The sequence below is a fragment of the Alternaria ethzedia genome, assembly GCF_023757985.1.
Source record: "Alternaria ethzedia strain BMP 0044 chromosome Unknown scaffold_38, whole genome shotgun sequence".
In the NCBI taxonomy this organism is placed as follows: domain Eukaryota; kingdom Fungi; phylum Ascomycota; class Dothideomycetes; order Pleosporales; family Pleosporaceae; genus Alternaria; species Alternaria ethzedia.
The window spans coordinates 240,143-253,899 of NW_026056231.1; the positions used below are offsets into that span (position 1 = coordinate 240,143).

A 13,757-nucleotide genomic window follows, 5' to 3' on the forward strand; every position below is an offset into this window, starting at 1 on the left:
GCAAAGTCTATGGCGGATAGTATCGCCTCGCCTGTAAGAACGACCCTCGACAGCGAAGAAGAATACAAATGAGATTTCGAGCGAGGCAGGCTTTTTTTCCAGAATCAAAGTGGCCGAAGCCAATGTTGTTCGTACCAGAGAACCATCCCACCAAAATCATCATCAAACGTAGATATCCAGAACCCCAAAACGCCACCCAGATGCCCGCTATACATAGCCCCATATTTGTTGTCGTAATTCGTGCTTTCGTATCGTCAGAAGTTCATTCCTCAAAGTCTTCATACAGCATGAAGCCAGGTTGAGCGCGCATCTTCTTGGCGCCCCGCCCTTGGTCCCAAGTTGGCGATGCTGGCCGGGAGGTGGCGCGTGATGGCGGTTGGGATGAGTACATCTGAGGATACGATTGCTGTGCCGAGAATTGGAAGTTGTATGCCTGTGGGAAGCTGTCCAGAGAATGCGGGCGATGGAGGGCGTACCCAGCCTGTGCTGACATCTGGTCTGCTGTAGGACTGAGCATCGTTGGCGAGAAGTAGCTCTGGCCGCGCTGGTGCGAGGCGTACTGCTGAGTAGGTGCGGGCGCAGGCATGGCAGTACCGTAAAAGTTCATGTTGCCTTGGTTTGGAGCTTGACTCGCAGGGGTAGGGTTCATCATCCGAGGGTACTGTGCGTCCCGTGGGAAAAACATGCTCTGTGAGTGTGGCAATCCGGGAGCTTGTGGGACAATGGGCGTCGTGGGTAATGAGTACTGGCTGCTGCAGACGGTCGGAGAGTATTCTGACATGGGAATTGTGTACTGGGGGAGCATGTTCTCATGTGGCCCAGTGGGAATAGTCAAAGAGCTCAGGGCCTCTGAGGGACTTTCCTTGTTCTTGTGGTCATCTGTGATCTGTACAATCTCGGAGACTTCCTGAGCGAGTACGCTCTCGTTGGCGTCCTTGAAGGTGAAGATGACCCTGTAGCCGACGGGGGACTTGTCTTCTTGATGTCTGCAGTAGCACGTTATGCGCATGACGAACTCGACTTTCTTGGCGTTCATAGAGAAGTCGGAGTTATCGTTGTCCTGCCATCTCTTGAACTCCTTCTCGTTAATCATGATGATGCGGTCGTCCTCGTAGTTGGACCACTCTTTCTCATCGTCAGCCTCGCGCTTCTTCTTGCGGTTGAATCTTTTGGCTTCGCGTTCCTTGCAGCCTTCGCAGATGATGACAGCGCCGCCATTTTGGGGGTGGCACCGGTCGTCTTTGGCGATGTCTGTGATGGCGACGCCACGTGGGCGCCTTGGCGTGGGCTCCTCGCCACGGGCACGGCGGAAGGCGCGTTCCAGTCCTTCTGGCTTCTCAACGGCGGTTGCCAGAACAAGAGTCAGCTGTAAGCGGGCAGTGGAGTTGTTCTTCTCGTTGGCCTCAACCTCCTCGGTGCTGGCCATCTGCTTTGGTTTGGCGAGATTCTGGCGGGGGAAGCGAATCCACTGGATATGCGAAGCGAGCGGGTCCATGGTCACGGTAGTTTTGATTTGCGTTTCGGCCCGGTTCTTGTTCTTATCAAGAGCGATAGAGACCTTGGCCTGCTCGAGGGCCTGGGGGATGTGGATTGCAGGCCAGCTGTCGTTGGTAAGGGATTCATTGCATGTCTCCGGAGAGCTGGTCTGGCTCTGGTCCCGGTTGTAATCGCCTGGTGAGTTGGCATTGCTGAAGATGAATTGGTCGTGGGGCGAGGGTGTGTTGGAAGTGGGTGTCGACTGGGCCGTGTTGACGAAGCTGCTGAATTCGTCCTCGGTCTTGATGCACGGGTAGCCTTGGCTGGAGAAGGACGTCAGGTCGAGGGCCGAGTCCTGTTTCCGGCTTGAGCGCTCGCTTGTGCCAGGTAGGACGCCAACGGCATCGTACGACTGGAAGGCGTTGGGATCAATGCGCATCTGCCAGAAGGAGTCCTGGAAGTCGCCGTGGTTTTCGAGGTCCTGGGGATTGACAAAGGTGTTGAAGTTCTGCATCGTGTCCATGGTGGGCAGACGTCTGGGTAAGAATTGTGGGCCTACGGGGTCCCGCGGGCGATCTTGGGTTAAACGAGAGTGGGCAGTGAGGGAGATGATGCGAGGACAGAGACAACCCGTGGGTCAGAGGAAGCGACAGTCTGGGACTATAAGGCTACGATGGACTGGGAACAGTGTGTGGGTGCAGGCGGTCGTGGCCACTGCTGGTGAGGGGTCTGCTCGCAAAACCAAGGGTGCAGGTCAGCGCTGCGTAAGTGATGGGCACGACCGGCTATGGGCCAATGAGACGCGCGCGAGCCAGGCTGCGCACCGGAGCGGTCGGCGGGCGGGGAGACGCGTCAGGGGCAGCTTGGGACGATGAGACCACAGCTGCTGCAGGCTTGGAGTGGGATGGGCGAGCTGGACGGGTGGTGAGGGGAGTAGTGAGGCAGGCAAGCGGGGTGCGGAGGAGGGAGGAGGTGGGTTATGGGGACTGGTGAATAGAGGCGGTATTTCTCTTAGCAACACCCCACTGAGGTTCGCCGCAGTCTAAGGCTGCTGGCTGCTAACCAACGTCGAATAATCCCTGCCCATGCGAACGACACCACCCAGAGCCGGAGCGGGCGCCTGTGTAGAGGTACATCGATGCCATGACAGCGCTGCCTCGCCCGCCCGGCTACCCAGGCCGATCCACAGCTGTCCGACGCCCCAGCGCACTGGGCTCGGCGCTACCCATTATGCCTCAATTTTTCAAACTCCACTCTGCCGGCGTAGTGAATTGTCTATTCTCCCACTTGCACTGCGAAACCCGTGCGGTCCACCGCGGGAGATGTACCTGAACTTCCAGCGCACGCCCCGTTAGCTGCAGATTCTTCACCCTGCACTCTCTAGACTCTGACAGCGGCTGGAGTCGGCTTGCTGTGCGACCGCGCCGTTGTGCTCAATCAAAACACTGCATCGTGTCCCAGGCCTGCATGCGAATCATCCTGCGCCATTGCGTCGAGGCCTGTCCACCATGCACGCCTCAGATCCACGCCAGCCCTCGACTTGGCCTCTCGCGGAGTCGCATCCGGCAGACCGAGCCAAGCCAAGCTGCCATCTGGGCGCCTGTCCACACGCCTCGAATGGTGCCACCGACCGCCTGCCTGCCACAAACCTTCCACGCCTGATCGTCCACTCAGGCATCCCGGGCCCCAGGCTACCTCCAGCGCACGTCCAGCTGCACCTGCTGTCCATGCCTGTCGACCTGTCTGTAAAGTTTGTGATAATCAGTTGCAAATTTCACCACCGTCGTCGGACGCAGCCTGCCGCAACACGCATCCATCTGTGACCTGTTGCGACGCTGCCGTCATTCGCCCTGTTAAACCCCAGGATTTAGTCTTTAGCCCCCGCTCCCAGTGGCGACGGAGCACACCGCTGGGTTTCTCGGAATGCAACTACTCAAGTCGCCATATCCCACTCGATGACACCACACCAACTTGACCCCAAACATCTGTATCACAAAGTGCAATATTGCGAAACGACCTGACTTCTGTGTCGCATATCCAAATAGAATCCGCCGAACTGATGCAAATCTTTGCTGCCCTTGATGATGCTTTTGCACGGCCGGGCTTCCGCGTGGCTTTGCGGATATTTGGCCATTGGCTGCTTGTCGCTATGATACTCACCGTACAAGCCGAACACCTGCCAAGCCACCCTAGCAGCAGAAGCACACCTATCGAACAGTCGCCCAAACCGTCGACTATCGACTTTGTTCTACGATGCTTCGAATCTATGCACGGTCTTACATCCGGTGCTTCCTGTATGTCGAAAGAACTAACATCTGCAACAGACGTGGATGGCATGCAAACTTTTCCACGTCTCTGCTTGTGCAGCATCCCATGTTGCGCCGTGCTATAGCAAAAGCCATTATACACCAGGGCATCTACCTAGCACCAGACCAGATAGAGGAACAATCTTCCCCTGCAGGCGATCCTGCGGCAGGACATGAGAGACCCCGTCAAACAGACCGTACCATGGACAAATCGTTTCTTCTGTCTTGCACCTAGGGAAACCGTACCATAAAGGCATGGGCGGGCCGTATGCTAGGGCTTCGTGCTGACAAAATAGATACGGTGTAGACATTTGGGTAACAGCATACCTAGGTGCAGATCAGAAGAAACGAACTTCCCCGTTGCGAGCATCAAGACTTCGGTCAACTTGTGCAGTCGGTCCTGCGGGTAGATAGTCGCTTGATAAGATAGCGCTTCCGTACCGTTCTTTACATATCAATCCAACCATGGAATACTTTGCAGTAACCCGACTAGTACGCAGACCCCACTGAAAGTGGGCAGGAATATGCGACAAACGCTTTTGATTGCAGACGGCCACGTTCCCAGATTCTCTTGACTTTCCATGTACGCGTATATTGCCTTGTACATGATGGTTGAGGTATACATCATCTCGCTATAATGCCGCACACTAACGCATAACCTGGCCAAGATCTTCACGGTTCTACTTGAAGAAAGATCAGTCTTAATGCGTTTACGAGTGCTACGTATCAGGGGAGAATGTGGTACGTTACAGCGTGCTGTAATGGCTTGAGTTACTCAGCTGGTGTCGTTGAACAACTGTTCGTTTCACGACATGTGGAAGTGGTGACAACCTTGTGTCTAACTGGCCTTATCTGAGGCCATCGGTATGCTCAAGCTTGATGACGCCAGCTGCGATACAAGAAGCTCTCATACCAGTAACCTCTTGACACCCCAGACGACAACCAAAAATTAAACACGTTTGCAGACTACATCGAGATGAAAACATGCAAAGTGGGAGACCTAACGGCAATGTAGACTCCAAGATGTTTAGTCTTCTCCCACTGTTGTGCTGCGTTTCATCATCTTGCTGTCGCTAGAGACGTCAAGCGGCTCATGTTGTGGCACAGTTGTGCCATGGCTGACTATACAGGTGGTGTATACGCCATCTATCCAACGCAGCGATGAGGCCAAGCGCACATCCAATCATTCGGTATGCGGCGCTCTGACGAAGAGAAACCGCCGTATATGCACTGTATTCGCAATCGTTCGCTTGTCCAAACCCACGAATAGGTCAGCGTTGCCCGACACCAACTCTCGAACCACACAACCTCCCCAGGTGCAACACAACCTTCGATGCACATCCATCTGCCAATATCTGCGCACCCAATTCTGTCGCCTGCCCCTGCCCATCGTCGTCACGGACCAGGTCCCCTGTAGCCTGCCATGCTGCCTCGAGACGGACGCCGTTTCTACATTGAGCCTCCAGGTGGTGTGATTGTTGGCTCAACGGCACGACACGAACTCAACGGTCCCAGCAACAAGCAGATAAGTGGCTATGGTATAAAGTAGCCGCATGGCAAGTACTCAGTACATAGGATTCTTACCCCTCTCTTCCCACACGCGAGGAATTACACCCTGTCGCTGGTGCTGACAATCTGCAGCATTCCCATGGGCACGATACCGTTATCGCGGACGCGCCGCCAGCCACTCAGGTGATTCTGCAACCCTAAGCAGACGCCTCTTACGTTTCCGCGCAAAGTTCTCGACGCTCGACACTGAAACGTATCTAGCGCGCGTACTGGTGCAGGACGCGTCCAGGTTGTAAGCGGAGCTTCCGTCTTCCAAGGAAAGGACCTTTTGACAAGCTGGAACACATGAATAGGTTTTTCCCCACTTCCCACTTTCTCCTGCGTCGTGCACTACGGCAATACATTGTTAGCAGCAACCACTGTATACGAACGCCCTGGAGGCTATTGACAGTTCTAGCCGTGCAAAGTTGCAACTAGAGCAGTCAGACTCCCGGCGTATGCTCCAGAGTACGTCTTGCTATTACGATTGAAAACATTAGGACCGTCGTATGCTTCACGGGATGTCAGGTTCCCAAGGCTGCTTCCATACAGTACAACAACTTCAACGCGAGAGCCGCAAATGGTATTACTCCCGCTATGCTTACTACCCGCTATCCGAAATCTCTTCACCGTGTTTCGTTCCGACGCGCCTGTTCGATCGTCACTGCCACCCATTTCAGCCTGCTAACCTTCGCTTGCTCATGCCACATCCTCTCTAAGCCATCGGCTGCACGCCTAGAATCTCGACCCATCTGTGGGCGGCGAGGCGGCTAAAATGCGCGATTCTAGCGTCAACGTAAGCGTTAAGCTTTGGCCGCCAAGCATCCGTTCGCCTGCTGCGGGCAGGCCTCCGGGACTACTGAATGGGGAGCTACCCGGCACGGCAAGCGGATCGCATAGGCATCGCATCGTTAGCCATGCGATATCAAAATAGTCTTTTTGACGGATACAGACACGGAGATTATGGACGTTAGATGCTTTTTTCGAAATAGGCTACGTCTACACCGTCTCCGCAACCTTGCACTACCAGCCTTGTACCAAGCGCACGTCGAAACCTTGTGAAATTGTCGGGTCCGCGGTTCGCGATGTCGGCGCGGAGGCGACCGACAAGCCGGAGCACAAGTGGAAAAGATCTCATGGACTAGACCGAAGTCGTGCCGTAGACGAAGGTCGTTTTCCCTAAGCGTAGCAGAGGCTGACGACGATGGAGCATGGGCTGGATGTAACAGCGGGAATAGTAGGGCGGAGATGCGCCGTTCTCCTTCAAGATGGGGACCCACGAGATGGATGTACAGGTACATGTACACATGACGATTAGTGTCCGCGGAGGCTGAACATGACTCTATGCAGGGCCGATTAACGATGGATATGACAGCCCTTTACAAGGTGTTGCAGCCCGATTTGTAAAGTATATTCGCAAGGGATTGCCCTCGTTGCGGTGGTACTCGTCGCTTACAGCCAACTGCTTCCTGCTACCCGCGACAAGCCCGGCACTTGGTTGTTATTCCACCCCACGGACGAAACACGATCAATTTGATGTGTCGTCCAGAACGCCTATTATGGCGCCCGGAGGTTCTCAGGCTCTTTTGTGGATCGAAATCGTACGCGAATAGTTTCATGTAGACCTCAGTCTCGACCTCGACTCTGACTGACACCGGGTATTGTACCAGTCGTACACCGGTAACACCGGTGTATATTCGCGGTATATCACACTCGCATTCGCGTTCGGACCGATACACTGATTTTTCAAATCCCATGCGGCTTTCATGATTGTGTTTTGGTCACAACATCGACACATGTATTGAGATTGATGGATTTCGACGCGGCTCATGGGGTTGATAGCCTAAGAACTGGACTACACCAACATGAAAATTATCCAGATGATTTTGGTCGGTGCGATCAGAAGAGATGAATAGGAGCCGTTTCGCATGGACGATGCTTTCAGACTCTCATAGAAGACCTGTGAGAATTGATCCCGATTGACATCGCTTTCAAATCCAAGTCTTTTGGACGTATATGTGTGGTTTTTTGGATACGCGTGACAGATACATAGGTCGTCAGCGCCGATATCTTGAATATTTGGGATAGCCAGGACAGATACATAGATCCTTTGGGGTAGACTTTTGAACTTTTTGAGAACGTGTAGTCATGAAGTAAGGTAGCATAACGTGTAGAAGAGTGGACGTGGACGGTGCAGGTGGACTGCACCTTGCTGTATTAGGACGAACCGAGGTGGGGCGATGAGCTCACATCAAGCACGAGGAAACATCAAACGACGCGTTCCGACGCGACAACCCGCGCAATCGTTTGTTTGCGACTTTTCCATTCCATTCCACAGCGTCCGACGCCGTCACGAGATTCAAGATGTTTTCGTTGCCTATGATCGCGCCGCGCCCAGTAAGTACTCTCACGGGTATCTCAGAGTGCTCCAAACATGGGTCACATCAGAACAACAACTGACAATATCTCTAGGACGCCAGCCTCTGGCCCTCCCACCATACCACGCACGCCGCTTTCGAAGATACCCACCCGAAATCCCCGCCAGACACAGCCCACGGCCAAAACCAGCGACGCCCTACCTCGCACCATGGCCCTCGTCGGATTCAAAATCAGTTCCTCGCCAGTTTAGCCGCCGACGAAAACACAATTGCCCAGCGTAAACTCAATGTTCGTAGATTCGGCGCGGGATGGATCCGTCCGCCCGGTGTCACCAAAACACTCCAAGCCAGGGAGGACGAAAAGTTTGAGAAGGAGGAACAAGAGATGATGCAGCGCAGAGAGCAAGCCATGATGGATTTGGCAGCCGCACAACAAGACGCCGCAAATGAGGAGCAAAGGGAGAGAGGAGAGATGGCGGAAGAGGCTGGAGAAGGCGAAGAAGAAAGAGACCTTGACGACGAAGTCCCCGAGGCAGAAAGCACACCCAGCGCATCCGCCTCCGAAGTATCGAGCGACGAAGAGTCAGAAGAGGAAGCCAGTGAAGTCAGCGGCGATGTGCAGGAAGAAAGCACAGTACCGTTCAACGAGGACAGCTTCATTGAGGGCAGCATGTTGGAAGCAGAAGTATCGCATATGTTGGAGATGGAGGAGGCGGAGATGGCAGGCGTCCTGCAAGATGAGCGCGATCTCGATGACGATGTACCAGAAGCCGGGAGTTACGAACACACGGATTCCGAACTCGAAGATGATAGCGACGTGGATAATAGCGCCCTTCCACCTGGTCTGGCTTCCGCGCGTTCGACACGTTCACATAGACGCCGCTCCAGTGGACGCCGTGTTTCAAGCCGCAGAAGTTCGGGATTGCCTGGGGGCATGATGTTTGGAGGCGGACATCCCGCTGTTGGAAGGGTTAGTCTGGGTGTTGATCTGGGGAATGGGCGCAGTAGCTTCGGTATGGATGGCAGCAGTTCGCTTCTTGAGGGTAGCTCGTTCCTGAGGAGCTCACCTGCAGGCAATGCGGCGGCCAACAGGGGTAGTCTGAGAGATAGGTTCTTGGGGGCTGCGAGGGGAGGTGGTGGAGGAGGCGGAAGGAGGGCTTGATGTTGAAGTGTGGTAATGATCATGAATGTACGATAGAGATACCCAGTAGCTCGATAGAGCCTGATTGTATTCAGATGAGCAACAAGTTTGTTTCATGCTACCGATACACAAGCCAGGAGGTACCATCCCATTCTACCATCGCTTCTACTCATGCCAAACACGACCGGGACGACAACATTCCCCTACACCTCAGCTAGCATCTCCTCAAACGCCTTCCCGAGAAAGCTACCTGCCTCCCCAAATATCTCTGCGCGCTTTGTTCTCTCTTCGTCGGAGTCAAAGTCCATGACATGTCTTACACACCGCATAGAATCTTCCAGGGCGTCTCTGCCTTTCAGCAGCAGGTAGTACTCCAGACGAGTCTCTATGGAGCACTCTCCATCCACACACTCGCCAACGTAGTCTCCATCGACTGCGCCGCTCAGCTGATAGATACGCTGCTGCCATTCGTCGTCGGCAACGGTCATCATCTCTTCCATTCCGCGTAGCATCGACGCCAATGTAGGTCCCGAGCTACTGTGGATGGCCCAAAGTGCGTTCAGCTTGCCAATGGTGGCGTCGGTAAGCTTGTGGTCGGACATGAGGTCATGAGCGATCGAGCGAAGGGCTTGTTTTGGGCCCAAACAAATTGGATCTGATTTGGCGACCAATATGTGTTCCTTGTTGTAGAGTTGAAGGTGAAATGGGTTTTTGAAGTCTTCTAGCACCGAGAGTGGTGGAGAAAAGGTGAAGGTGTCTGCTTCTAGCTCTTCCGGCGTCAGGATGCTGATGAGGTACATGAGGCTACCACTATTCCACTCGATAGGCTCATCCGTGTCATCGGAAATCGGCGAGGAGGGCGCTGTGGACGAACCATCCATGCTGTACAGACTTACGCGAGAGCCGCGGGAGGAGGGAGGGGTCCATTTGAGGTTAGGAACCCATTGAACACCAGGCTCGCCCAGAATAGTGTGCTGGATGTTGTGAGATACGTTGTCGCTGTCATAGCCAGGCTTGCTGCTGGTGTTGACCTTGAGGAATACATCGGCGTCGACGGTCTTCATAGGCTGCGTAGGAGACTCGGCGTATCTGTCACTGAAGGGGTTGGCGGAAGGTGCTGCTGACGTGGCCATCATGTCGGATTCAGCGTGATTGCTGATCTGAGCGCTGTCAGGGGGATTGATGGAAAAGAGCAGATGGTGACGCTGAGTGTGGGAGACGGAGCTGTCAGGAGTAGAAATTGCGAAGATGACGGGTATTAATAGGGCTCGCTGACTTATTGAACAATAGCTGGTGACAGCGGCTATTCAAGCCCCACGGGAATCATGAATGCGTAATGTTGCTGCGGTGAACCGCCTGATTCACGTAGCATTGTCTGAAGATGGGAAACGCGACAATAAGAAGATACGGTAGAAAATGAATGCGAAGGTACATTGACGAAGGGGTCGGAGCGTAGTAGATCACCTGTTGTACGTGACCTATAGTTGCAGCAAACTGATCGCTTCGTCACCTTACAAACAGTGGTGCTGTGATTCGTCCTAGTCATGCATTTCAAGTGATGTCGTTCATTTTCCTTGTGTCCATCCCAGCGGTAATTATATACAAAGCTCAGTGGGTCGCAAAGATGTTGCGTGTGCGCAGGTGGACTGGGGTCTCGCCCTTTGGCGCATCTGGTATCGTCTTCTCCAATTTCTGAGGTGGTGTTAGCGAAAGACGTAAGGTACAAGGATACTCGCGACATACCAACTTCTCGAATACACACTTGTTGAGCTTGCGCTCTTCTGACCGGCAGTTCCACAGTTGCTGGTTGTGGTTCTCTAGGCATTGCCAGTGGGTGCGGAACTGTTCCAGGCAGTTCTCGTTGATGTCCTTGATACTGTCACAGCTGTCAATATCCAGCGTCTTGTATTAGACCTTCCGCCAGTACGTACACGCTAGCCGCACACCTGGTGACCTTGCGGCCTTCCTTCATGCAGTCGAACTCTCCCCGGCCGTTGGCCTCGGTCTTGCACATCATGTAGTCATCGTTGTAGGCCTTGCATCGCGCGCCAATGAAGAACGAGGCACTGAGGAGGGGCGCAGAACTGGCTCCGAGCTCCTTGACCTTGGGGATGTCGTCGGGTAGAGGGGTGGTGTCGATGAGGGCTTGCTGGTTGAACCTGCCATTTAGTCAGCATATGTGAGCGCTATGAGGTTGGCAGAGAGCGCTTACCTGGGCTGGCGCGACGACATCTTGAGGGTGAGGTGCCAATGGCGGGCTATCGGCTCACGAATTGGAGATGATGCTCGTGAGGTCGTCGCGGAAGTCGGTCTTGGCGCTCACTAAAACTGGCAGGGATGCGATGGGCCGCGCTTGTGCCTGACCTTTGTGAGTGAGAGACAACAATCTCTCACTGCTCCATCTGCACCTCCACCGCGCCTTTACACGCCTCTCCTGCTTCTCATCAACCAGGATGCGCACCGATTGATTGTTTTTGTAAATTATACCCGTAGCGACTTTCAGCGATCGCCTCCTTCGCGTGCCTGCGCGCGACCGAAAACAAACATTGGAAGCTCCTCCATCCGCGACCTGAATAACGTCACTCGTTCGAATCACTATCGAATCTGCCCAGAAGGACACGCGCATACTACGACTTCTATTCAACATGTCTTTCAGCTTTGGAAACCCGGCAGGTGGAGAAAAGAAGACGGGCACTCTGTTTGGAAGCACCACAGCACCAGCTGGCGGTCTTTTCGGTCAATCGCAGCAGCAACAGCCGCAGCAGTCGAACGCGACACAGTCCAGCCTCTTCGGCTCATCGACCGCCCCTCAACAGAACAACACCAATAGCCTGTTTGGCTCGACACAGCCGCAGCAACAGCAGCAGAACTCGGGATCGAGCTTGTTCGGCCAGCCCCAACAGCAGCAGCAGAATGCAGGCTCAAGCCTCTTCGGACAACCTCAACAGCAACAACAAAATGCCGGCTCAAGTCTGTTTGGCCAGCCTCAGCAGCAACAGCAACAGCAGCAGCAGCAGGGGCAGCAACAACAGCCAAATATGAGCAACAGCCTCTTCGGCGCCTCGTTGCAGCCTGCGCCCGTCCTGAACAACATTCAGGCGCAAAGCATCCAACAACAGCGCGAAGGGCTTCCGCAGTTGCGCCAGTCCTCCGCGCAACCTTTCGCTGCTAATACCATGAACGGTCACAGTACGGCACCTCGAAATCACCGCTGAAGTCGCGCTAACACTTGCCAGGAGAGAAGTCGGTCATTGAGCAGATACGGATCCTGAATAACAAGTGGGACCCCAGCAGCCCCGAATGCGTCTTCCAATACTACTTCTACAACTCGGTCAAGCCTGAAGAAGCGCCCTTCTACGGCCCCTCGCAGGGTGAAGACGAACGGAAATGGGAGGAGGCTTTGTCCAAGAAGCCAAGTCCAGGTGCTATTCCCGTGCTTGCGCGTGGCTTTGAGCAAGTTGGAGAACGCATCAAACAACAAGCAGCTGCTGTCACCGCGCTACGGACCCGCCTGCACGAGATCAACAATGCACTGTCGCTTCTCAAAGACGCCCATGAGCTGACGGTAGCATCGCGCATCACCGAAGCTAAGCGCAAGCACGTCGTCTTCACTCAGCGGACACTGGCCCTTGCAACTAAGGTCCAGATTCTGCGAAACCGGGGATACGTTATGGATCAGCCAGAGGAGGAGTTGAAGAAGAAGCTCATCGAGTTGGAGAAGCAAACCTTTGATCCTGTACTTGGCGGGCGACAAGAAGAGATCTGGGCGCGCATGTCCGGTGTGCGAGAGCGGGCGCGCATCCTACAAGAGGAGACTGAGAAGCTGGGCAAGACGATCGACCAACAGCAAAATGGTGAACTTCTCACAGATGAAGACCAGAAGGCATTGGAGAAGGTAAGAAGCCCATCTCATGATCCCTCACGCATACTTACACCGTATCTTAGCTCCTCAAAGACTACGACCGACAACTCGAGCACCTCAAGAAGTGGGTCGACGACACCAGAGACGAATATGACGAGTGGGAGACTGCAAAGCAGTCAAGGCCGGCAAAGCGATAAGAGCATAATACGAGGGCGCATTTGTCATGTACGATTCATAGGTGATGTAGAGGTTATATTGCGAAAAGTTGGGCGTTGCGAGATACCATGCAGCAGCGGACGGATGCATAGAAGTCGTACAATCAAGCGTTGCATAATATTCATCGTCTCATCATTGCGCACATTTCAGATGGCGTTTGGTGGGTTCTCTTTGCTTCCAGACGTATGCGTCGATCCCCGTATACTGTAAGGGTATTTGTGTCCGTTTAACCAGTAATGTTACAAGCGCATGTATTCCCTAGGCCATGCGAGTATGTTGTACAGTAGTTCGTTGGTATATTGCTTCATTCCTTCACTCCGTCTGTGCGTACACCTGTTCATGTCCAGCGCTTTAGATTTTGCGGACGAGCTCGTAATCGCGGGAGCAGTCGCTGCTTAGAAGAGTTTCGAGACGTATTCGACGAGATGAGGTGCTGTAGGCTGTTAGTCTCCATCCAACCACCATGTAGTCCCAGATCATCCTTACAGAAGTACAGCACGACAGCGCTGGCTGCCGTCCACTTGATATCGGTCATAGTCTGTGCTTCGGCCGCGGCAAGCTCCTGCTTGGATGGTTGTGGTGGTGCTGTCATGCACGTCAGCCTCGTTGTCTTGAATGCGGCAAGCCCTGGCAAAAGTTACCTCCGAACATTCTGGCGGTGTCTTGTATGAGGTGTGGGGTGAGGCTATAGAAGGGGCTGTAAAGCGACAGGCGGTATGTAAGTTGGGTATCTCGAAGATGACGTTTACGGTGCACTTGGATACGCAAAAGTTTGGATTGTCGGCGTTTGGGCTGCGATATTGCCGATGCGGTCGGTCACGTGGTTGCGC

General features: G+C 54.0%; 5 protein-coding genes across 5 annotated transcripts; 2 read left to right on the forward strand and 3 right to left on the reverse strand.

Moving 5' to 3' along the window:
* Positions 1-262: 262 nt before the first annotated feature.
* Positions 263-1,999, reverse strand: J4E87_009759 (uncharacterized protein; the record flags this gene model as incomplete). The annotated part of the gene is made up of 1 exon (XM_049381333.1): positions 263-1,999. The coding sequence occupies one exon, from the start codon at positions 1,997-1,999 to the stop codon at positions 263-265; it is 1,737 nt and encodes a 578-aa protein (XP_049229000.1).
* Positions 2,000-7,694: 5,695 nt separating this feature from the next.
* Positions 7,695-8,870, forward strand: J4E87_009760 (uncharacterized protein; the record flags this gene model as incomplete). Its single annotated transcript, XM_049381334.1, has 2 exons — positions 7,695-7,727; positions 7,803-8,870. The coding sequence occupies 2 exons, from the start codon at positions 7,695-7,697 to the stop codon at positions 8,868-8,870; spliced, it is 1,101 nt and encodes a 366-aa protein (XP_049229001.1).
* Positions 8,871-9,052: 182 nt separating this feature from the next.
* On the reverse strand, positions 9,053-9,985 carry J4E87_009761 (uncharacterized protein; the record flags this gene model as incomplete). The annotated part of the gene is made up of 1 exon (XM_049381335.1): positions 9,053-9,985. The coding sequence occupies one exon, from the start codon at positions 9,983-9,985 to the stop codon at positions 9,053-9,055; it is 933 nt and encodes a 310-aa protein (XP_049229002.1).
* A 472-nt stretch (positions 9,986-10,457) lies between these two features.
* Positions 10,458-11,081, reverse strand: J4E87_009762 (uncharacterized protein; the record flags this gene model as incomplete). The annotated part of the gene is made up of 4 exons (XM_049381336.1): positions 10,458-10,541; positions 10,593-10,725; positions 10,781-11,008; positions 11,062-11,081. 4 exons carry the CDS (start codon positions 11,079-11,081, stop codon positions 10,458-10,460), a joined length of 465 nt encoding a protein of 154 aa, XP_049229003.1.
* Positions 11,082-11,494: 413 nt separating this feature from the next.
* Positions 11,495-12,908, forward strand: J4E87_009763 (uncharacterized protein; the record flags this gene model as incomplete). Its single annotated transcript, XM_049381337.1, has 3 exons — positions 11,495-12,038; positions 12,086-12,744; positions 12,795-12,908. 3 exons carry the CDS (start codon positions 11,495-11,497, stop codon positions 12,906-12,908), a joined length of 1,317 nt encoding a protein of 438 aa, XP_049229004.1.
* Between the last annotated feature and the right edge of the window lie 849 nt (positions 12,909-13,757).